Source organism: Salvelinus fontinalis, chromosome 5, assembly GCF_029448725.1.
Source record: "Salvelinus fontinalis isolate EN_2023a chromosome 5, ASM2944872v1, whole genome shotgun sequence".
NCBI lineage: Eukaryota > Metazoa > Chordata > Actinopteri > Salmoniformes > Salmonidae > Salvelinus > Salvelinus fontinalis.
This window is the reverse complement of record NC_074669.1, coordinates 26,426,924-26,450,933: the sequence shown is the minus strand read 5'-3', so window position 1 is coordinate 26,450,933 and position 24,010 is coordinate 26,426,924. Positions and strand designations below refer to the sequence as shown.

The 24,010-nt window shown below is 43.9% G+C and overlaps 2 protein-coding genes across 7 annotated transcripts in view; one reads left to right on the top strand and one right to left on the bottom strand.

Annotated features, from left to right (window-relative positions):
* Nucleotides 1–466, top strand: part of LOC129855413 (nucleoprotein TPR-like) — a 47,460-nt gene extending 46,994 nt beyond the window's left edge. For all 6 annotated transcript variants that reach the window (XM_055923054.1, XM_055923057.1, XM_055923056.1 and 3 more), the window contains exon 49: nt 154–466. In XM_055923054.1, the coding sequence (XP_055779029.1) occupies nt 154–206 (53 nt within the window). In that variant the 3' untranslated portion in view covers nt 207–466. The remainder of the gene's footprint in view (nt 1–153) is intronic.
* On the bottom strand, nt 2–23,026 carry LOC129855414 (proteoglycan 4-like). Its single transcript, XM_055923059.1, has 13 exons — nt 22,854–23,026; nt 22,638–22,726; nt 17,606–17,722; nt 17,109–17,231; nt 14,816–14,896; nt 13,180–13,569; nt 12,265–12,924; nt 11,700–11,786; nt 7,108–7,244; nt 6,824–6,980; nt 4,876–4,983; nt 4,265–4,393; nt 2–615 (listed from the first exon to the last, which is right to left on the bottom strand). Exons 1-13 carry the CDS (start codon nt 23,009–23,011, stop codon nt 497–499), a joined length of 2,355 nt encoding a protein of 784 aa, XP_055779034.1. The 5' UTR covers nt 23,012–23,026; the 3' UTR covers nt 2–496.
* Nucleotides 23,027–24,010: the final 984 nt, after the last annotated feature.

Here is a 24,010-nt window from a genome sequence, read left to right as displayed (position 1 = left end):
ATGATGTTAAAGCAATTTTAATAGTCACAAGATAAAACATTTAATGTAAAATTGTTATATTAGCATTGTCATTATATATTATAATGTGATTTGTTTTTACATTGGTAAAGCAGACCGTTGTCTCATCAGTATGTGTCTTTTGATGGGAACCAGGGATGTTGCCATCACGGGGTGTAACTGGGACTGGGAGGAGATTCGCCAGATGAACAACCAATCAGAGCTCCTGCCCTGACATCATCGCCATGGCACTACAAGATTGGTCACCATGGTTCCAAAGAGAACACCCGCGGTCACCATTAATCGAAATGACATATCGTGTTTTAGAATCGGTTCTAGTCATGATGATCATGGATCATTTCATTGTTATGATTAATCGTATTTTTTTGTACTTAAAGTTAGCAAGGACTCCGCTTACAAAAGCATTGTGGTGTTGGTTTTTATGACTAATAAAGTTTGTGTGACTCAATCGGTTTTTGATATTCCTGGCTGTTTTTTCTCAGACTTCCTTTGGACAGTTTAAAAAGTCTTTGGCTGAGTTCTTCTGGGGAGCGGCGCTCACTGGAGGAGTAGCTATGAAAGGCCGCTCATCTCTCATATTGACGTTGTAGTATTTGGCTGAAAGACAAGAGGGGAGAGGGATGTGAGGAAAATATGGGCTCACTTGATGCCATTGCAGAGTTTACTTGTTTTGACTTGAACCATGCAAAATGTATAACTGTCTGAAAACCACCAACCATGTTTTGTCAGAAAAACATGGCATGTGGAAGGCCTCTTAATTGGCCACAGCAGACCCTGAGCCTCATGTTTTGTTTCTTTAGTGACAATAACCAGACGGACAGAAACACCTCCCTACCCAGAGTTAGGAAGGTCGGCTGCTGTTGACAACCTATGACGGGATCAGGACCTAACCATGCTGTGCCAGCAGACCCATCATCTTAACTCCACCATCCCCTCCCTCTCTCCAGTTACAGGCAGCCCAATTCTTTTGACTAATCACGTCAGATCTTTTTCAGAGCTGATCTGATTGGTCAAAAAAACAATGAAGGAAAAATATATATATATATATATATATCCAAATTGAGCTGCCTGTCTAAATGCAGCTTATGATCCACCCCACCCAGACACATGGGGCTCAGAGGTGTCACACACATCATGTCTAAGGTATAATCTAGGAATGGATTTTTACAGCAAACAGATCATCCATTTAATAACATCTGTTTTCATATTCAGTAATGGAATAAAGTTCTTTATATATTTGTCACTTATTAAGCATCCTAAATATTTATTTTTTGTGGTCCACTTAATGGCTGTAGAGCGTGAGTCATTATCTCGTTTTTCAACCACGCCAAAACTATAGTTTGTTAATAAGAAATTTGTGGAAAGTTGGTTTGTGCATGACAAGTCATTTTCCCAACAATTGTTTACAGATATTATTTCACTTATAATTCACTGTATCACAATTCCAGTGGGTCCGAAGTTTGTTGACTGTGCCTTTAAACAGCTTGGAAAATTCCAGAAAATGATGCCATGGGTTTAGAAGCTTCTGATAGGCTAATTGACATAATTTGAGTCAATTGGAGGTGTACCTGTGGATGTATTTCAAGGCCTACCTTCAAACTCAGTGCCTCTTTGCTTGACAACATGAGAAGATCAAAAGAAATCAGCCAAGACCTCAGAAAACAAATTGTAGACCTCCACAAGTCTGGTTCATCCTTGGGAGCAATTTCCAAACGCTTGAAGGTACTACGTTCATCTGTACAAACAATAGTACGCAAGTATAAACACCATGGGACCACGCAGCCGTCATACCCCTCAGGAAGGAGAAGCGTTCTGTCTCCTAGTGATGAACGTACTTTGGTGCGAAAAGTGCAAATCAATCCCAGAATAACAGCAAAGGACCTTGTGAAGATGTTGGAGGAAAAAGGTACAAAAGTATCTATATCCACAGTAGAACTAGTCCTATATTGACATAACCTGAAAGGCCGCTCAGCAAGGAAGAAGCCACTGCTCCAAAATTGGCATTAAAAAAGCCAGACTACGGTTTGCAACTGCACATTGGGACAAAGATCATACTTTTTGGAGAAATATCCTCTGGTCTGATGAAACAAAAATAGAACTGTTTGGCCATAATGACCATCGTTATGTTTGGAGGAAAAAGGGGGAGCCTTACAAGCCAAAGAACACCATCCCAGCCGTGAAGCACGGGGGTGGCAGCATCATGTTATGGGGGTGCTTTGCTGCAGGATGGACTGGTGCACTTCACAAAATAGATGGCATCATGAGGGAGGACAATTATTTGGATATATTGAAACAACATCTCAAGACATCAGTCAGGAAGTTAAAGCTTGGTCGCAAATTGTCTTCCAAATGGACAATAACCCCAAGCATACTTCCAAAGTTGTGGCAAAATGGCTTAAGGACAACAAAGTCAAGGTATTGGAGTTTCCATCACAAAGCTCTGACCTCAATCCTATAGAAATTTTGTGGACAGAACTGAAAAGGCGTGTGCGGGCAAGGAGGCCTACAAACCTGACTCCGTTACACCAGCTCTGTTAGGAGGAATTCACCCAACTTATTGTGGGAAGCTTGTGGAAGGCTACCCAAAATGTTTGACCCAAGTTAAACAATTTAAAGGCAATGCTACCAAATACTAATTGAGTGTATGTAAACCTCCAGGCCCACCCGTGGCTGTGCCCCTGCCCAGTCATGTGAAATCCATGGATTAGGGCCTAATGCATTTATTTTATTTGACTGATTTCTTACATGAACTGTGACTCAGTAAAATCGTTGCATTTATATTTTTGTTCAGTATAGTTAAATGCACTAAATAGTAACCATGGTTACATCTTGAAGATGCCGGTACCTGTATCCCTGCACATTGACTCGGTACCGGTACCCCCTGCATATAGCTTCATTATTGTGTTACTTTTTAAAACTTTTGTTTATTTAGTAAATTTTTCTTAACTCTTTTATTTTTCTCAACTGCATTGTTGGTTAAAGGCTTGTAAGTAAGCATTTCACGGTAAAGTCGACACCTGTTGTATTGGGCGCATGTGACAAGTAACATTTGATTTGAGGATGCGCATGCTCATCCTCAGAATTTTTTTACCTGTCTATTTTCAAAGGATAAGGCTATCAACATGAATAACTTCATAGTTAAGAAAACTATAACAATATGGAAGAAAATGAAACGTATTCTACAAGAACCAATATAACTCCCTCAAAACACATCCTTATGGAACAATCCTTAGATAGCTTTTCAGAATTCACAATAAATTGGTCCACATGGAAAACTAAAGACATAGAAACCGTAAATGACCTGGTAATTAGATTTGTTTTAAATTTCCATGACAGCTTTAAAAAGCAATTTTGGATTGACCAATGTAGATATTTTCAAATACATGCAACTTAAACATTTTATATCACAAAAAGTTGATTAGAAATATTTTGGAGATGAGAGAAATCTTGAGGGAATCCTATTTGAGTCAGAAAAGGATATTCATATGATAGGTAAGCTATACAAAACCTTGCAGAGAGCCTTTCCAACTGACAATCTCTTAGAAAAAAAATGTAACTACTGGAACCAAGACTTAAAAATAACTGATATTGGCACAAGATAGAGGGAATGTTGGAACATACTGTAACTAAAGAGATTGCAGTTAATGAAAATGTATAGAATGTATTATACAAGAGACAAAATTCACATTCTACCGCACAACGGCAGTCATGTCTGAAGTGTAAAACTAATAATGACTCAATAATCCATGCCTTCTGGGAATGTTATCAAGTCCAAAATTATAGGTGGAGTTAGACATTTTGCTGTCAGTAGTATTACAATGTACATTTACTTTGAATCCTTTTGTCTGCATATTTCAAGACATAGCATAGGAGGGTGCAGTGAGATACCCGATGGATGATACTTTTCTTGTCAATCATCTTTAAAAAAAAAAAAAAAAAATGTTTAAGTATACTTAAACTGGAAATCAACCAATCCACCATCATTAACACAATGGGAAGGTCAAGTGATTTATTATCAAAAAATTTAAAGGGTGTGTGCTACGGAGAGAAACAAAATGGTACAGTTTGAGGCCATGTGGCATAAAGTGATGCGGGCGCTGAAGATGGGGGTGTGTGCTAGCGAGTCTGGGCAGGTGTGATGTAGTTGATGATGCTGTCGTTTGTATGTGTATGATTGTATTGTTTATAAAAATAAATAATCTTATTTAAAAAAAAATATGATTTTGTGTCTCGGCTAAATACTTACAGCGTGAGAGGAGGTAGTAGTTGTATCCCTCAGGTTTCCTGTGGGTGGGGATGGACACGGCGGAGGTAACGGTGGAGGGGAAGCCTCTCCAGGTCAGACGGATGTTGATCTCCTGTCCCAGCAGAGACACTGAGAGGAGAGACACAGTTCCGTTTAGAGATTGAATAATCATCAATATTATTGATGATGGTGTGATGTTTGAAATTGAGAGTTTATGGTCTAGGAGTCTGATTGTTGGAGTAAAATGTCATGGACTGAATTGTGCGTCATTGCAGTCTGTCCGTTTACTTTTAGTGACTCATTAAAAACAACATTGTGTTGTGACACTACAATCTGATTCTGCACCCACACAATCTGTTCTGCTTGTTTTCCCTGAATGACCTGTTTACATACAGTGAACCTTGTTCCCTCTCTTTCTTGTTCTTTCATCTCTCTCCCCTTCTGAGCAGCATCTCTCTCTCTGCAAGTCATCTTTATAGATAAAATGTGGCTCAACTAAAATATAACCTTACCTAAAACCTGACTAGTTTCTCATGTTTTCATCACTACTTCAGTCTGACAAAATGTTCAGTGAAAGGACTGAAAAGGTCAAAATGTGGGCGGCTCATTACCTGCTTGTCTGGCAACGCGGTTGTGTACGGTATAAACAGAGTAGTGGGCCTTCCTGTTACATGTAGGGCTGGTGCCAGACTGGTAAGAATACTTCTGCACCAAGCCTCCTGAATAAACAATCATACAGATATCAGACATGCTAACTCAGGATACTACAGATGGCATGAGCATGCTTGTTTATGTTATGCTTTACCTGAGACGGTCGTAACCTAAGTAAATCTGTTATCACTGGCATTAGCAATAAAACATAATCTCATGTATTTAAACAGAGCATATCAGGGGTTAATGGATATTATAAACTGGGTGTTTCGAGCCCTGAATACTGATTGGCTGACAGCCGTGGTATAGCAGACCGTATACCGCGGGTAGGACAAAAAGTTTTATGTTTACAGCTCAAATTACGTTGGTAACCAGTTTATAATAACAATAAGGCACCTCAGGGGTTTGTGGTATATGGCCAATATACCACGGCTAAGGGCTGTGTCCAGGCACTCCGCGATGCGCCGTGAATAAGAACAGCCCTTCGCCATTGTATATTGGCCATATACCACACACCCTCGTGCCTTATTGATTAAATAAACAATGGGCTATGCGTTCTCTGGAAAATAATGAACGATGTGGAAGGTGTGAACTTACCTTCCACCGAGTTGCATTATTTTCCAGAGAACGCATAGAGGCCCGAGTTGATTATCCCTTTTAGACCATGGCTATAATTTAACACATTTGCCGCTAGAAATGTGTTCATTTGCATGTATAAATGTGTTCAACATCCTCTGAAGTAGCTACTAGCAAGTTTACTAGATAGCTACACTAGTTGCCTTGGTAACCAAACAAACAGACTTTCTAGTTTAGCTAACCAAACATCGAATTGAACAATGCTAATAATGTTTTCAATTTGACTTTTGCTTTCAAAAGCAGCTCAAAATAGAACATGTAAGAATGAACTATAGCCATTGAATTCTACCGGTCTGATATACCGTGCATGATACAGAAATAATGCATGCTCTAGCATGCCCTTCAAGCCAATGAGAAATGTGTATTCAACAATGCGATGGTAAAATTATGCAATAAGGTCTGAGGGGGTGTGGTATATGGCCAATATACCACGGCTAAGGGCTGTTCTTTTCACGATGCAACTGGAGTGCCTGGATTCAGCCCTTAGCCCTGGAATATTGGCCGAATACCACAACACCCCGAGGTGCCTTGTTAATATTATAAACTACCGTAGTTGAACACAATTCTACCGCCAAATGAACACATTTCTAGCAGCATATGTGTTAAATTATAAACTGGGTGGTTTGAGTCCTGATTGGCTGATTGACTGACAGCCGTGGCATAGCAGACCGTATACCACGGGTTTGACAAAACATTTATTTTACTGTTCTAATTACGATGGTAACCAGTTTATAATAGCAATAAGGCACCTTGAGGCTTTGTGGTATATGGCCAATATATCACGACTATCCAGGCACCCCACGTTGAATTGTGCTTAAGAACAGTCCTTAGCCATGGTATATTGTCCATATACCACAACCCCTCGGCCTTATTGCTGAATTATAGCCTTGGTATGAAAGGGATAATCAACTCGGGGCTGTATGTGTTCTCTGGAAAATTACGCAAGTTCTTGGAAGGTTAGTTCCACTCCGCTAACACACCTTTCACGTTGTTCGTTATTTTCCATAAAACGCATAGTCCCTCATTGATTATCCCTTACATAATGGGCTAGTAGTGTGTAAGTAGTGCAAAGGAGGTTGGTGGCACCTTAATTGGGAAGGACGGGCTCGTGGTAATGGCTGGAGTGGAATCAGTGGAATGGTATCAAATACACCAAACACATGGTTTCTATGAGTTTGATGCCATTCCATTTGCTCAAATCCAGACATTATTATGAGCCGTCCTCCCCTCAGCAGCCTCCACTGAAGTAGTTTGGCTATAGAGATCAGTCACCTCTCTTGAAGAAGTAGACAGACTCTCTCCTCTTGCGGTACTCAGGCACAGACAGGGCAGCCGTAATCTGACCTTGCAGCCCATTGAAGCCCACACTGATCCGCTTGGGGAAGCCCATGTCCATCATGCTGTTCTCAAACCTCCAGTAGTTATCACCCTGCGGAGGGGACAGCACACACATGAATATATATATTTGTTTTATTCTGTCTATCACCTCCATTTAATGTAGTATAGAAGTCTTATAGCACACAATAGGCTTAGGATAGTCACAAGGTGTACTGTACCTTGAAGAAGTATGTCTTGCCCTGGCAGTTGCAGCGGGTGAAGACGGTGTCAATGGGAGAAGGGACTCCCCACACGTCTGTTATCCGATGGGCAGGTCCAGGCATCCTGTTACTATCCATGACCCAGAAATAGTGTCCTACAAGGGAAGCAACACTGGTACTTACATCTGCATCTTGTCTTCAATCACTTTTCATCCTCAATGTATCCTTTATAGCCTTCAAACTCAACTCTGGACCTCAAAGCCAGATCCATTGCATTTTTTCATTGCTCCCCTCTAAGCAGGGACTGATTTAGACCTGGGACACCAGGTGTGTGCAATTAATTATCAGGTACAACAGAAAACCAGCAGGCTCGCTCCAGAACTTGTAGGGTAAGAGTTGAATACCTCTGCTCTATAGTCTATATTAGGGGTATTCAATTCTGAGCCTGGAGGTCTGGAGTAATGCTAGTTTTCTGTTATACCTGATAATGAATTGCACCCACCTGGTGTCCCAGGTCTAAATCCGTCCTTCATTAGAGGGGAAGAGTGGAAATCAGCAGTCCTATGGAACTGGTTTCAAGATCCAGATTTTAATTTTCCTGGTCTATTCAATACATGGTGTTGTTTTAATAAACTGTAGTTAACTCTCTATACCCTCATGTCTGTATTTAGAACATTCTCTTGGGTTTGAAAAACAATCAAAGTGTCACATCTACAGAAAGCAAATAGGAGCTGAAGGACAGTCCACTCACAATATCTTTGCATCATTGAATATTCAGGGTGCCGTCTGAGAGGGCAAACCCAACATCTGGTGTGTTTGGCACATAGACTTAATTATCTACACCAAGCCGTTCACACTCTCTGTAGCCGATGTGAGTAAGACCTTTAAACATGTCAACATTCACAAGGCTGCAGGGCCAGACGGATAACCAGGACGTGTACTCAGAGCACGCACTGACCTACTGGCAAGTGTCTTCACTGACATTTTCAACCTGTCTCTGACCGAGTCTGTAATACCTACATGTTTCAAGCAGATCACCATAGTCCCTGTGCCCAAGAACACTAAGGTAACCTGCATAAATGACTACCGACCCATAGCACTCACAGCTGTAGCCATGAAGTGCTTAGAAAGGTTGGTCATGGCTCACATCAACACCATTATCCCAGAAACCTAGACACACTCCAATTTGCATACCGCTCCAACAGATTCACAGATGACACAATCTCTATTGCACTCCACACTGCCCTTTACCACCTGTACAAAAGGAACACCTACGTGAGAATGCTGTTCATTGACTACAGCTCAGCGTTCAACACCATAGTGCCCTCAAAGCTCATCACTAAGCTAAGGACCCTGGGACTAAATACCTCCCTCTGCAACTGGATCCTGGACTTCCTGACGGGCCGTCCCCAGGTGGTAAGGGTAGGCAACAACATCTGCCACCCTGATCCTCAACACGGGGGCCCCTCAGAGGTGTGTGCTTAGTCCCCTCCTGTACTCCCTGTTCACCCATGACTACGTGGCCAAGCATGACTCCAACAGTATTATTATGTTTGCCGACGACACAACGGTGGTAGGCCCTGATCACCGACTATGAGACAGCCTATAGGGAGGTCAGAGACCTGTGTGGTGAAATTATTGTAATCAAAAGGAGAGACTTTTAAGATTTCTTCAAAACAATCAAACGTTATTATTTAATTACTGCAGTAATGGAGCTGGTCGCTAATCACCCCTGGAGGTGATCACAGATCTCATCGTGCTGGTTTGAGCCACAGCATTTTATGGCAAAGTCCAATCTCCTTCAGTTTACATGACACACAAAATATGCATGGAATGGGTCACAAGGTTAAGATTTGTATGAAAGATACTTATAATTCACAGCAGACAGTATCTGCTGTAAAAACATGATAACTCATTCTGAAGAGACCAGTGTCTGGCCCCCCTACTCCATACTGGAGCCATCTCTCCCTGATACCGTATAGAACAGAAACCTTAACTCATGCTCTGGAATGCGATATCACCAAAGACATCATAAATCTTCCAGAGGCCCATCCTCAGTAGAACACACACAGATGAGTGTTCTAACAAGCCCTTATTCTGTTTAATAAAACAACCATTTGATGCAATAAAAGTATTATAACTTAATCTCGCAATTTTGCTCTCACACCTGGCAGTGTGGTGCCAGGACAACAACCTCTCCTTCAACGTGATCAAAACAAAGGAGATGATTGTGGACTACAGGAAAAGGAGGTCAGAGCATGCCCCCATTCTCATCGACGGGGCTGTAGTGGAGTAGGTTGAAAGCTTCAAGTTCCTTGGCGTCCACATCACGGACAAACTATCATGGTCCAAACACACCAAGACAGTTGTGAAGAGGGGACGACAACGCCTATTCCCCCTCAGGAGACTGAAAAGATTGGCATGGGTCCTCAGATCTTCTAAAATGTTTTACAGTTGCACCATCGAGAGCATCCTAACTGGTTGCATTACCGCCTGGTATGGCAACTGCTCGGCCCCCATCCGCAAGACGCTACAGAGGGTAGTGCGTACAGCCCACTACATCACTGGGGCTAAGCTTCCTGCCATCCAGGACCTCTATACCAGGCGGTGTCAGAAAAGGGCCTGAACATTTCCAAAGACTCCAGCCACCCTAGCCATTGACTATTCTTTCTGCTACCGCACAGCAAGCGGTACCGGCGTGCCAAGTCTAGGTCCAAAAGGCTTCTTAACAGCTTCTACCCCCAAGCCATAAGACTGCTGAACAGCTAATCAAATGGCTACCCAGACTATTTGCATTGGTCCCCCTTATATATACTGTATATATACATACTTTTTTTAAATTGCTGCTACTCGCTGTTTATTATCTATGCATATTCACTTTACCCCTACCTCCATGTCCAGTACCAGTCAAAGGTTTGGACACACCTACTCATTCAAGGGTTTTTCTTTATTTTGACTATTTTCTACATTGTAGAATAATAGTGAAGACATCAAAACTATAAAATAACATATATCGAATCATGTAGTAACCAAAAAAGTCTTGAACAAATCAAAATATATTTTATATTTGAGATTCTTCAAAGTAGCCACAATTTACCTTGATGACAGCTTTGCAGACTTTTGGCATTCTCTCAACCAGTTTTGCCTGGAATGCTTTTCCAACAGTCTTGAAGGAGTTCCCACATATGCTGAGCAGTTGTTGGCTGTTCTCCTTCTTGGTCAAATAGCCCTTACAAAGCCTGGAGGTGTGTTGGGTTATTGTCCTGTTGAAAACAAATGATAGTCCCACTAAGCGCAAGCCAGATGGGATGGAGTATCGCTGCAGAATGCTATGGTAGCCATCCTGGTTAAGTGTGCCTTGAATTCTAAATAAATCACAGACAGTGTCACCAGCAAGCAGCCCCACATCATCACATCTCCTCCTCCATGTTTCACGGTGGGAACCACACATCTGGAGAACATCCGATCACCTACTATGCGTCTCACAAAAACACAGTGATTGGAATCAGAAATCTCACATTTGGACTCATCAGATTTCCAACGGTCTGATGTCCATTGCTTTTGTTTCTTGACCCTAGCAAGTCTCTTATTATTATTGGTGTCCTTTAGTAGTGGTTTCTTTGCAGGAATTCGACCATGAAGGCCTGATTCACGCAGCCTCCTCTGAACAGTTGATGTTGAGATGTGTCTGTTACTTGAACTCTGTGAAGCATGTATTTGGGCTGCAATCTTAGGTGCAACTCTAATGAACTTATCCTCTGTAGCAGAGGTAACTCTGGGCCTCTTTTCCTGTGGCGGTCCTCATGAGATCCAGTTTCATCATAGCGCTTGATGGTTTTTGCGACTGCACTTGAAGAAACTTTAAAAGTTCTTGAAATGTATCGAATTGACTGACCTTCATGTCTTAAAGTAATGATGGACTGTCGTTTTTCTTTGCTTATTTGAGCTGTTCTTGCCATAATATGGACTTGGTCTTTTACTAAATAGGGCCTCTGTATCTTTTGTATACCACCCCTACCTTGTCACAACAAAACTTATTGAATCAAACACATTTAGAAGGAAAGAAATTCCACAAATTAACTCTTAACAAGGCACACCTGTTAATTGAAACGCATTCCAGGTGACTACCTCATGACGCTGGTTGAGAGAATGTAAAAACAGTGTGCAAGCTGTCATCAAGGCAAATGGTGGCTACACTTTTCTGTTTACTACCTGATTCCATATGTGTTATTTCATAGTTTTGATGTCTTCAATATTATTCTTCAATGTAGAAAATAGTAAAAATAAAGAAAAACCCTTGAATGAGTAGGTGTGTCCAAACTTTTGACTATTACTGTACACATTCCCTCAATTACCTCGACTAACCTGTAGCCCAGCACATTGACTCGGTACAGGTACCCCCTGTATATAGCCTAGTTATTGTTGTTTAATTTTTATATTTATATATTTTTTACTTTAGTTAATTAAGTAAATATTTTCTTAAATCTTATTTTTCTTAAAACTACATTGTTGGTTAAGGTCTTGTAAGTAAGCATTTCACGGTAAGGTGTTGTATTCGGCGCATGTGACAAATAAAATTTGATTTGATTTTGATTTGGTCTGGCACTGACCTCTGAAAACCACCACGGTCCCGTTCCTCAGCGTAGTGACCGCGCCAACAGGACGACCGCTGCAGATGTTGATGTCGTTGTGTTCATCTGGAGGAAAAAGCCACGTTTAAAAGGAGCCACATGTGAGGACCAATAAGAAAAACAACATGGAGAATGTGTTATTAAGTGAATCAGAACAATTTCAAGTGTCTGACCATGTGTCAACTGGCTACTGTGTTTCTCCCAAGAACGTTTAATGAACAGCACACACTATTTAATGTCAACTCTTTTTCTGTTTGCTCTGTGAAGGAGTATTTTTTTCCCAAACCACAGAATCTGCTGGACTGACTTGTTAGGCTCTGGAAAAACTGTCACCTTTGACAGTTAATATAGTGCAGCTACACTTGGCAGGAGGAAGCACTTTTCATCCAAGAGAAGTAATACATCTCAGTTCCACCTATAAGAAAAGTAGGGCTGGCGAATCTACCCAGTAATAGCTTTTACCATTAGTAATAAGTGCTCTACAACTTTGACTGAGTTTCTTTGTATTGGTATTAAAGTAAGGCAAAGCAAGGTCCAAGCTTACCTCCTTGGTAGTCCCTGGAGTTGTCTGTGCCCAGAGCTTGGTTGATATCCGTGAGGGTGTTTGGCTGGGTTGATTTGGGCTTAGGTTTCTCTGTGGGTTTACTGGGCTTGGTTTTCTCAGTGAGTTTGTTTTGGGTGGGGACAGTGGTGGGGACGGGAGTGGGGGTGGGAGTGAGCTTCATGGAGTTGCTTGTGGTCTCCTCTGGTGCTGCCTCATTTCCTTCCTCTTGTCCCGCTGGGTCTATGGTGAGATGCGTAGCCAGATCTACAGTCTGGGGGACACTGTTGTCATTAAAATTATTTGGGGGATCCCCTCTACCAGGTTTGGACTCGGGACCACTCTCAGATGCTGGCGCCTCAGAGGCCACATTGGGATCCTGTAGGTTCGAGGGTGTGGGTTCAGATTCATCTGGCATTGTGTTCTCAGATTCTGCCTCCTGACCTTCAGGGTCCAATTCACTCTGTCCTTCAGGTAGGAGTTCAGGGGTGTCCTCTGCAGGAGTCTGCCCGGGCTGGGGCTCTGAGCTCGGGGAGGCCTGGTCGGAGGGCTGAGGGGCAACTGGGGAGGCAGGGGTGGGCTCAGAGGTGGACCTAGGGAGAGTTGGGCCAGCTGCAGATGGGCTGCTGCTGGAATAAGGCTGTCCCTCAGGATCACTGGAATCTGGAACACATGAGATTTGTGTCAGTGTCAGATTTGAATCCAGATGACTCAAAATAATTGTGAAACATATTATCCAATACAATTTCTAGAAACAGTGAGATAGGACTATCTCTCAAATGTTGGTATGTGAGAGATGGCTTGGCTATCATTTCCCGCACTGTGCCAATATATAATGCTATACATATAAACTGTAATCTCCTAACTGTACAATGAATTTCCCTGTTGGAACAATAAAGATTGAATTGAATTTGTTACCTGTTGCCTCAGCGGGGGTCTCATAGGCTGGTTCGGCAGTGGAGGGGTTGGGGTTGGCTGCTGGTGGGGTTCCTTCCGAGCCTGGTGTTGCTTCTGTATCCAATTCCTCAGGGAAGGGTGTGTAGTCCCCCTTTAAAATGGCCTCTTTCTCAGGGTCATCCTCTGTATCTGTGGGTTGGGGGTTAGTGTCCAGCGTGGGGTCTAAGGGGTCTGAAGAGGCTGGCTCAGTTGGAGAGAGCTTTGACCCGCTGGTGCTCTCTGAGGCAGGGGTTTCTTCAGGGTCATCTGGGTTAGCGGTCACCTCTGGATCCACCAGACCAGCTTCAGGGTCCTCTGACCCAGTATCAGGAGAGGGAACAGGAAGATCTGGCCAGGTCTCACCCTTCACATCTGTGGAAGGGAATATTGAATCATTAAAATGTACATACAGTATGAGCAGCTGTTGAGAAAATATCTTAATGTTTCTATCACTATCTTCCTGTTCGTTCTGGTTCTGGGGCGAACAATGGCATAGGCTGGTCGACTGACAAATCTGGAAATTCATTGAATAGTTTTTTAAATAACTTTGATTTATTTCCTGGGGTTGAGTTATATGGGGCATATGTAATTATTACACAACTCTATTTATTACACAAGTAAATGTTCTTGTTGTTCTAGTTCATCCTTGCATGTCGTGAACCAAACAGTCCACCAGATAAACTATGGACAACGAACACAATTGCATTTTATCGAGATACAGTAATGGGATCCTGAGGCCCACTGTTATGCCATCACCTCAAGTTTCAGTATGATAATACACGGCCCCATGTCGCAAGGATCTGTACACAATTTCTGGAAGCTGAAAATGCCCCAGTTCTTCCATGGCCTGCATACACATCAGACATGTCACCCATTGAGTATGTTAAGGATGATCTGGATCGACGGGTACGACAGCGTGTTCCAGTTTCCGCCAAAATCAAGCAATTTCGCACCACCATTGAAAAGGAGTCAGACAACGTTCCACAGGTCACAATCAACAGCCTGATCAACCCTATGCGAAGGAGATGTGTCACGCTGCATGAGGCAAATGGTGGTCACAGCAGATACTGATGTCCCAACCTTTTTTTTAAGGTATCTGTGACCAACAGATGCATATCTGTATTCCCAGTCATGTGAAATCCATAGTTTAGGACCTAATGAATTTATTTCAATTGATTTCCTTATATGAACGTTTACTCTTTGAAATTGTTGCATGTTGCATTTATATTTTGGTTCAGTGTATAATGACATTATTTCCCTTTGTTTCTCTTGGCCGGTGGGCCCGCGACAGACACAGAGCTCCTTGGTACATCTGGGGAGACTTGGCCTCCGGGCTCCAGCTCAAGTCACAGCTAGAGAGAGCTGCAGCAGTGTGATAGGCTATCCAAAACATCTGGGAGTCACACTCTCTATCGTGTGCTTTATTGTTCAAGAAAAGTTGAAAATATCTGTATTTTCGTTAGACAATATTGCACTATTATAACAGGGAGTGTTTTGACTTTGGTGTTGGAAGATGTTGGGCTGAGTGAATACTGGTGAATAATACATTTTCATTCTTATTTAAGACTAAAGTGTTGGTTGTCCATCTCCTCAATAAGGTTGTTCTGAAAGTACTGACCTTCATTTAGTTCCTCCTGTGGATTGGGCGTCGTCTCTGGCTCCTCAGTTGGTTGGATCTGGGGAGGCTCTGGTTCTGGTTCTGGTGTGTCAATCAAGTACTAAATGAGTCAGAGTATCCAAAAGCAGCTACTTTTCCTTTAATAACTATCTAAAATCTATTGTTTATATTAACTATTGCTTTATGAAATATACCTTTTGGTTTGTTATCGATTACGCTATCGCATGAGCTAGTCTTCGGTGTTGTTGTACTGGCTGGTCTTGAACTAAAACAGAACATAGTTGAGATGAACTGACGGGCTTCTGCATTTTAACATGCGTATTTATATGATTATACTGCATGCATAGTGCCGGCATGCCTATCTTTAAATCAAAGCTATACCTTTTGGTTAGTCATCATTTATGTTATTACATGAGCTAGTCTTCAGTGTTGTTGTGCTGCCTGTTTTTTTTGTGTCTGTAATAATTATTAAAAGAGAAAATAGTCAAAACAAACTGATGCGGGCTACTACATGAGTTTAACATTAACATGCCTATTTACAGTGCCTTCGGAAAGCTTTCAGACATTTTTCCACATTTTGTTACAGCCTTATCCTAAAATAGATTCAATTGTTTTTTCCCCTCATCAATCTACACACAATACCCCAAAATGACAAAGCAAAAACAGGATTTTAGAAATGTTTGCTAATTTATACAAATAAAAAACCTGAAATATCACATTTACATAAGTATTCAGACCCTTTACTCAGTACTTTGTTGAAGCACCTTTGGTAGCAATTACAGCCTTGAGTCTTCTTGAGTATGACACTACCAGCTTGGAACACCTGTAATTGTGGAGTTTCTACCATTCTTCTCTGCAGATCCTCTCAAGCCCTGTCAGGTTAGATGGGGAGCATTGCTGCATAGCTATTTTCAGGTCTCTCCAGAGATGTTGGATCAAGTCCAGGCTCTGGCTGGGCCACTCAAGGACATTCAGAGACTTGTCCCTAAGCCACTCCTGAGTTGTCTTGGCTGTGTGGTTAGGGTCGTTGTCCTGTTGGAAGGTGAACCTTCGCCCCCAGTCTGAGGTCCTGAGCGCTCTGGAGGAGGTTTTCATCAAGGATCTCTCTGTACCTTGCTCCGTTCATATTTCCCTTGATCCTGACAAGTCTCCCAGTTCTTGCCGCTGAAAAACATCTCCACAACATGAAGCTGCCACCATCATGCTTCACCGTAGGGATGGTACCAGGTTTTGTCCAGACGTGACGTTTGGCATTCAGGCCAAAGAGTTCAATCTTGGTTTCATCAGACCAGAATCTTGTTTCTCATGTTCTGAGAGTCTTTAGGTGCCTTTTAGCAAACTCCAAGCGAGTTGTCATGTGCCTTTTACTGGGGAGTGGCTTCCGTCTGGCGACTCTAACCTAAAGGCCTGATTGGTGGAGTGCTGCAGAGATGGTTGTCCTTCTGGAAGGTTCTCCCATCTCCACAGAGGAACTCCACAGAGGAACTCAGAATCCATCGGATTCTTGGTCACCTCCCTGACCAAGGCTTTTCTCCCCCGATTGCTCAGTTTGGCCGGGCAGCCATCTCTAGGAATAGTCTTGATGATTTCAAACTTTTTCCATTTAAGAATGATGGAGTTCATTGTGTTCTTAGGGATCTTCAATGCTGCAGACATTTTTTGGTACCCTTTCCCAGATCTGTGCCTCAACATAATCCTGTCTTGGAGCTCTACGGACAATTCCTTCGACCTAATGGCTTGTTTTTTGCTCTGACATGCACTGTCAACAGTGGAACCTTATGTAGACAGATGTGTGCCTTTCCAAATCATGTCCAACCAATTGAATTTACCACAGGTGGACTCCAATCAAGTTGTAGAAACATCTCAAGGGTGATCAATGGAAACAGGATGCACCTGGGCTCAATTTCGAAGTCTCATTTTCGCTTTTTCATTATGGGGTATTGTGTGTAGATTGACATTTTCGATTTCATCCAAAATGTGGAAAAAGGGAAGGGTTCTGAATACTTTGTGAATGCACTGAATGCATAGTGCCAGCATGCTTATTTTTATTGTCATATGTCATACTATCATGTGCCAGACATTATTTCATACATTACTTAATGTCATACATATTATTTCATACATGAAATCAAAGGCGCAACTTTTACTGGGGAAGGGGGGGACATGTCCCCCTACATTCTGAAATTGCATTTTTGTCCCCCCTCGCTTTTATAACTGGAATGTGCCTCAAAATGAGGCTACAGTGTGCTTTACTTCACAAGACTATTTTGGGTGTCTTAGACATTTTACTAACCTTCTATGCCACACTGGCTGTCGTAGTCTGGGCAACACTTTTTGTACCGTGCACAGTCAGGATCACAGTCGCACAGCCTTCCCCTCTTAAAGGATTCACCACACCGCCCTTTACACGAGTCACCTGGTACCCAGACATACATCCATTATCACACCAGTCCTGGTTATGCTATTATAACACATGCATAATACCTGTATGTATATGTGGATCTTTATCATCTGAATAAATGACATGTCAAGTACTCTCATGGATAATTTGTGATAATGCAGGGTTTCCCAAACTCGGTACTGCAGACCCCAAGGGGTGCTTCTTTTGGCTTTTGCCATAGCACCACACAGCTGATTCAAATAATCAGCTCATCGTCACGCTTTGGTTATTTGAATGAGCTGTGTAGTGCTAGGGCAAAAACCTAAACGTTCATCCCTTGGGGTGCCCAAGACCCAGTTTGGGAAACTCGGACACCACTAATACAGTAAATAGATAAGAAAAGTCCTTACTGGTGGTACACTGGGATTCGTAGTCAATACAGCACTCGTTGTGAGTGAGACAGTCATAATCACACTGGCACATGTAACCCCTGTTATATTCTCCTCCACATTGCCCATTACAGCTTGCTATACAGAAAAGACAACAACATAATGTATATTTAGTGTCATTCAGTAGCCTAGCACACGCTTTCCCAAACTCGGTCCTTTCCCTGGATACACGTTTTGGTTTTTTGCCCTAGCGCTACACAGCTGATTCAAATAACCAACTCATTATTCATCTTTGATTATTTGAATCAGCTGTGTAGTGCTAGGGCAAAAAACAAAACATACTCCCGGGGGGGGGGGGGGGGGGGGGGCATGACCGAGTTTGGGAAACCTTGACCTTGGCCCAGCACACACAGTCATGGAGATATGTCACAAGTCACCAGCTATGACAGCGGTATCGATATCATTCCAACAATAGGACCTTGTCACATTTGTCACAGAACTTGACACTAGTGCTGAGCGATTAGTGCTTTATGAGGTCGGTTCGGTTTCGGTTTCAATTTTTTAATATATATTTTATTTTACATTAAATGTACTTTGCATTATGTGGGTTGAATGCTGTAACAACACAGAGTAAAACAATTAATAAAAGTCCCATGGTGGTAGTGACTACCCATTACTGTTTATCACTTATTACCAATCATTTACTCACAGTACTTGTCACGCCCTGGCCTTGGTATTCTTTGTTTTCTTTATTATTTTAGTTAGGTCAGGGTGTGACATGGGGAATGTTTGTGTTTTGTTGGTTTTGGGTGATTCTATGGTAAAGGGGTTGTTGGGTGTAGTATATGGGTTTGTGTTGAGTACATGTGTCTAGCGTTGTCTATGTATGTTTAGTTGTCTAGGAGAGTCTATGGTTACCTGAATGAGTTCCCAATTAGAGACAGCTGATTTCGGTTGTCTCTGATTGGGAGCCTTATTTAGGGTAGCCATAGGCTTTCATTTGTTGTGAGTAGTTGTCTATTTGATACGTTTGTAGCCAGTGTGTGCACATCGTTGTTTAGCTTCACGATCGTTTTCTTGTTTTGTTTAGTTCATAAGTGTGTTTGTTTCGTTTGCCTTCTTCAAATAAAAAGGAGATGGCTTATTTTCCTAAAGCTGCGTTTTGGTCCGTCAATCCACCACACGATCGTGACAGAACTACTCACCATTACAGGACCAAGCGGCATGGAAAGCGGCAACAGGACCCACCTACACAGGATTCGTGGACATGGGAGGAGATACTGGATGGTAAGGGGCCGTGGGCACAACCGGGAGAATATCGCCTTCCTCGTGAAGAGCTGGAGGCAGCTAAAGCCGAGAGGAGGCGATATGAGGAGGCAGCACGGAGACAAGGCTGGAAGCCCGTGAGTACAACCCAAAAATTTCTTGGGGGGGGCCTTAAAGGGAGTGTGGCGAAGTCAGGTAGGAAACCTGCGCCTACTCCCTGTACTTACCGTGGAGAGCGAGAGTACGGGCAGACACCGTGTTACGCAGTAGAGCGCACGGTGTCTCCTGTACGCGTGCATAGCCCGGTTCGGTACATTTCAGCTCCACGTATCGGCCGGGCTAGACTGAGCGTTGAGCCGTAGGTCATGAAGCCGGCCCAACGCATCTGGTCACCAGTGCGTCTCCTCGGGCCGGCGTACATGGCACCAGCCTTACGCATGGTGTCCCCGGTTCGCCTACATAGGCCGGTGCGGGTTATTCCACCTCCCCGCACTGGTCAGGCGACGGGGAGCATACAACCAGGTAAGGTTGGGCAGGCTCGGCGCTCAAGGGAGCCAGTACGCCTTCACGGTCCGGTATTTCCGGCGCCATCTCCCCGCCCCAACCCAGTACCACCAGTGCCTCCTCCACGCACTAGCCATATGGTGCGTGTCTCCAGCCCTTTACCACCAGTGCCTAAACCACGCACCAAGCCTCCTGTGTGTCCCCAGAGTCCTGTGCGTCCTGTTGCTGCTCCACGCACTATCCCTGAGATGCGTGTCCCCAGCCCGGTGCCACCAGTCCCGGCACCACGCACCAGGCCTACAGTGCGCCTCAGCCGGCAGGAGTCTGCCGTCTGCACAGTGATGCCTGAACTGCCCGTCTCCCCAGCGCCATCTGAGCCATCCGTCTCCCCAGCGCCATCTGAGCCATCCGTCTCACCAGCGCCATCTGAGCCATCCGTCTCCCCAGCGCCATCTGAGCCATCCGTCTCCCCAGCGCCATCTGAGCCATCCGTCTCCCCAGCGCCATCTGAGCCATCCGTCTCCCCAGCGCCGTCTGAGCCATCCGTCTCCCCAGCGCCGTCTGAGCCATCCGTCTGCCATGAGCCTGCAAAGCCGCCCGTCTGCCATGAGCCTGCAAAGCCGCCCGTCTGCCATGAGCCTACAGAGCCGTCCGCCAGACAGGAGCCGCTAGAGCCGCCCGCCAGGCAGGAGCCGCTAGAGCCGCCCGCCAGACAGGATCTGCCAGAGCCGCCCGCCAGACAGGATCTGCTAGAGCCGCCCGCCAGACAGGATCTGCCAGAGCCGCCCGCCAGACAGGATCTGCCAGAGCCGCCAACCAGACAGGATCTGCCAGAGCCGCCAATCAGACAGGATCTGCCAGAGCCGCCAATCAGACAGGATCTGCCAGAGCCGCCAATCAGACAGGATCTGCCAGAGCCGCCAATCAGACAGGATCTGCCAGAGCCGCCAGCCAGCCATGAGCAGCCAGATCCGTCAGCCAGCCATGAGCAGCCAGATCCGTCAGCCAGCCATGAGCAGCCAGATCCGTCAGCTAGCCATGAGCAGCCAGATCCGTCAGCTAGCCATGAGCAGCCAGATCCGTCAGCCAGCCATGAGCAGCCAGATCCGTCAGCCAGCCATGAGCAGCCAGATCCGTCAGCCAGCCATGAGCAGCCAGATCCGTCAGCCAGCCATGAGCAGCCAGATCCGTCAGCCAGCCATGAGCAGCCAAATCCGTCAGCCAGCCATGAGCAGCCAGATCCGTCAGCTAGCCATGAGCAGCCAGATCCGTCAGCTAGCCATGAGCAGCCAGATCCGTCAGCTAGCCATGAGCAGCCAGATCCGTCAGCTAGCCATGAGCAGCCAGATCCGTCAGCTAGCCATGAGCAGCCAGATCCGTCAGCCAGCCATGAGCAGCCAGATCCGTCAGCCAGCCATGGGCCGTCCCTCAGTCCGGAGCTGCAGTCCCTCAGTCCGGTGCTGCAGTCCCTCAGCCTGGTGCTGCCCCTTATCCTGGTGCTGCCCCTTATCCTGGTGCTGTCCCTTACCCTGGTACTGCCCCTTACCCCGGTACTGCCCCTTACCCTGGTACTGCCCCTTACCCCGGAGCTGCCCCTTAGTCCGGAACTGGCCCTTAATGCAGTGGGGTTAATGTGGAGGGGGGTCATTTGGAGGAAGCTAAGGAGGCGGTTAGGGACTGTGGTGACGTTGGGACCACGACCAGAGCCGGAGCCGCCACCATGGATGGAAGCCCACCCAGACCCTCCCCTAGACTGTGTAATGGTGCGCCCGGAGTTCGCACCTTAAGGGGGGGGTTATGTCACGCCCTGGCCTTGGTATTCTTTGTTTTCTTTATTATTTTAGTTAGGTCAGGGTGTGACATGGGGAATGTTTGTGTTTTGTTGGTTTTGGGTGATTCTATGGTAAAGGGGTTGTTGGGTGTAGTATATGGGTTTGTGTTGAGTACATGTGTCTAGCGTTGTCTATGTATGTTTAGTTGTCTAGGAGAGTCTATGGTTACCTGAATGAGTTCCCAATTAGAGACAGCTGATTTCGGTTGTCTCTGATTGGGAGCCTTATTTAGGGTAGCCATAGGCTTTCATTTGTTGTGAGTAGTTGTCTATTTGATACGTTTGTAGCCAGTGTGTGCACATCGTTGTTTAGCTTCACGATCGTTTTCTTGTTTTGTTTAGTTCATAAGTGTGTTTGTTTCGTTTGCCTTCTTCAAATAAAAAGGAGATGGCTTATTTTCCTAAAGCTGCGTTTTGGTCCGTCAATCCACCACACGATCGTGACAGTACTTTTCTTTAATAAAATATTTGTTTTATTTGATGACTTTATTATTTAATTCCAAGTCATCATCTCATACAGAGCTGAAGTACATACAATTTAAGTAGTTCTTCAAAGTAAATAAGGCATACTTTTATGACCACTGTATACCAACTATCAATCACTAGATCATGTATTCTTCAGGCTTGCAAAGCAACTGCTTTCTATCCCTCTCAATCCTGTGTTCTCTCCTCTCTCAGTCTCCATGTCTTGCTCAGCACAGACCAGACAAGTTTAAGCGGGATGCGCAATGGATTATGGTCACTGTAGGTAATTACCACGTTTTCTGCGCTAAACTACACAGAACAAAAATATAAAAGCGACATATAAAGTGTTGGTCCCATGTTTCATGAGCTGAAACAAAATATCCCAGAAATGTTCCATACGCACAAAAAGCTCATTTCTCTCAAATTTTGTGCACAAATTTGTTTACATCCCTGTTAGTGAGCATTTCTCCTTTGCCAAGATAATCCATCCACCTGACAGGTGTGGCATATCAAGAAGCTGATTAAAAAGCATGATCAGGCTTTATCTGATTTATCGTACAGAAACTGCACATCAAGCTCACATAAAAATAAAAATGGAATTCAAATAATTGAACTGATGTCGTCAATTAGTTGTTTAAAAAATAAAAAGTAACAGACTTTTCAGTTAATTGCTCAGCACTACTTGTAACACTGACAAGATAATGGCTGAATCATACATTACTAGAGCCAGAATACACTTTGTCCGTTTCTAGTTAATAATTTGTTAATAAGTCAATAGAAATCAGAGCGTGTGCAAGCAGTACACACAATCTGTTTTACCTTCCCGGAAAGCAGTTCAGTACACTCATGGTAATTTAAATAAAGAGAGTGACAACATGCATCCTTATCTCTAACTGACATTAAAACAATTTAGAATAAAACCCAGAAACACACACAGAAGGAGCTGAATCAAAGCAATTTACATACACAGTGATTACAAATACTCACACTGAGCAGAAGTGAATGGGAGAGCACAAGCCAGCAGAAGAGCAAAGAAAACTGATGGAGTCATCTTCACAGGTGTCCTCTGTTTCAACCTGAGCAGTAGCATATCAAACAGAAAGGAGAGAAGAAAAAACATCCCAACTCAGTTCATTTCTATTCCATTAGAATTCATATAATCTATATACAACAATTACTTGAGAGTGAAAAGTCTCATTGTACCTTGAAAGAGTAACCCTCTGTCCAGATCTAGCGGAGTCCTGCACTGTGTCTGCTTTTATAAGGAATGGGAGAGAGGCTGGCTGCTGGTTTCGTGTCTGATAGGGATCCCCCCTTATATTTTGGGTCCTGGTGTGGTAGGACAGTTGAACTAAACTCATGAGGCATTTATAAGTTATATTCTTCAAGAATCAATGGGTACATATCATTAATTTGTAACTCCAAAAATGTATGTAGCAACTGCTGATTGCCACTTTAAATGTCAATAATCTGGCCTCCAGAGTGGTGTCACTACAAACCCGGGTTCGATTCCAGGCTGTGTTACAGCCGGCTGTGACCGGGAGACCCATGAGGCGGCACACAATTGGCTCGGGTAAGGGGAGGGTTTGGCCGGCCGGGATTTCCTTGTCCCATCACGTTCTAGCAACTCCTTATGGTGGGCCCGGCGCCTGCAAGCTGACTTCGGTCGCCAGCTGGACGGGGTTTCCTCTGACACATTGGTGCAACTGGCTTTCGGGGTTAAGCAAGTAGTGTGGCTTGGCAGGGTCGTGTTTCGGAGGACGCATGGTTCTTGACCTTCGCCTTTCCTGAGTCCCTAGGGGAGTTGCAGTGATGTGACAAGACTGTAACTACCAATTGCGGAGAAAAAGGGGTAAAAGTACAAAAACAATGATAAAGTCAATAATCTGAAAACTTATGGACTCAGATTTGTCTAATTTTCACATATGTTGTAGCATAGACCCTATTTTACATTGTCTGAAGTTTTTGTGTTGTGTCCGCCATCAGATGAGACATACCATACTCTTTAATACAGGTGGGTGCCATTTCAATCATAGAAATATAATTCATAGAAAGGACCTATCCCTTCAGAGACTGCAATTTAGCTGGTAACACCATTGACATTTTAATTCAATTTAATTCCACCCACCGTTGAATGTCAACACGAATGGGAATGCATTTTATAATGTCCATATTTCTGTGATTTTCTATGATTTCAATAGGTTTTGGGAGATTGACAGATTAAGTTAAAACAATGGATATTCCAACTCAAGTCAACATTCTCTGATGTGTGGACCCCCAATCATCTTTGTGGTACCATTTGAAAGAGGACATTTCAATGTTATTCATATCAGCCAACACGACAAGTGAATGCTGTTTCT

Coding starts and splice junctions, on each gene's coding strand:
- LOC129855414 (XM_055923059.1), bottom strand. CDS start 23,011: ATGAGTTTAGTTCAACTGTCCTACCACACCAGGACCCAAAATATAAGG. Junction 17,232..17,605: donor CGAATCCCAGTGTACCACCA/GTAAGGACTTTT, acceptor TCTGGGTACCAG/GTGACTCGTGTAAAGGGCGG. Junction 12,925..13,179: donor GACCCCCGCTGAGGCAACAG/GTAACAAATTCA, acceptor CATGTGTTCCAG/ATTCCAGTGATCCTGAGGGA.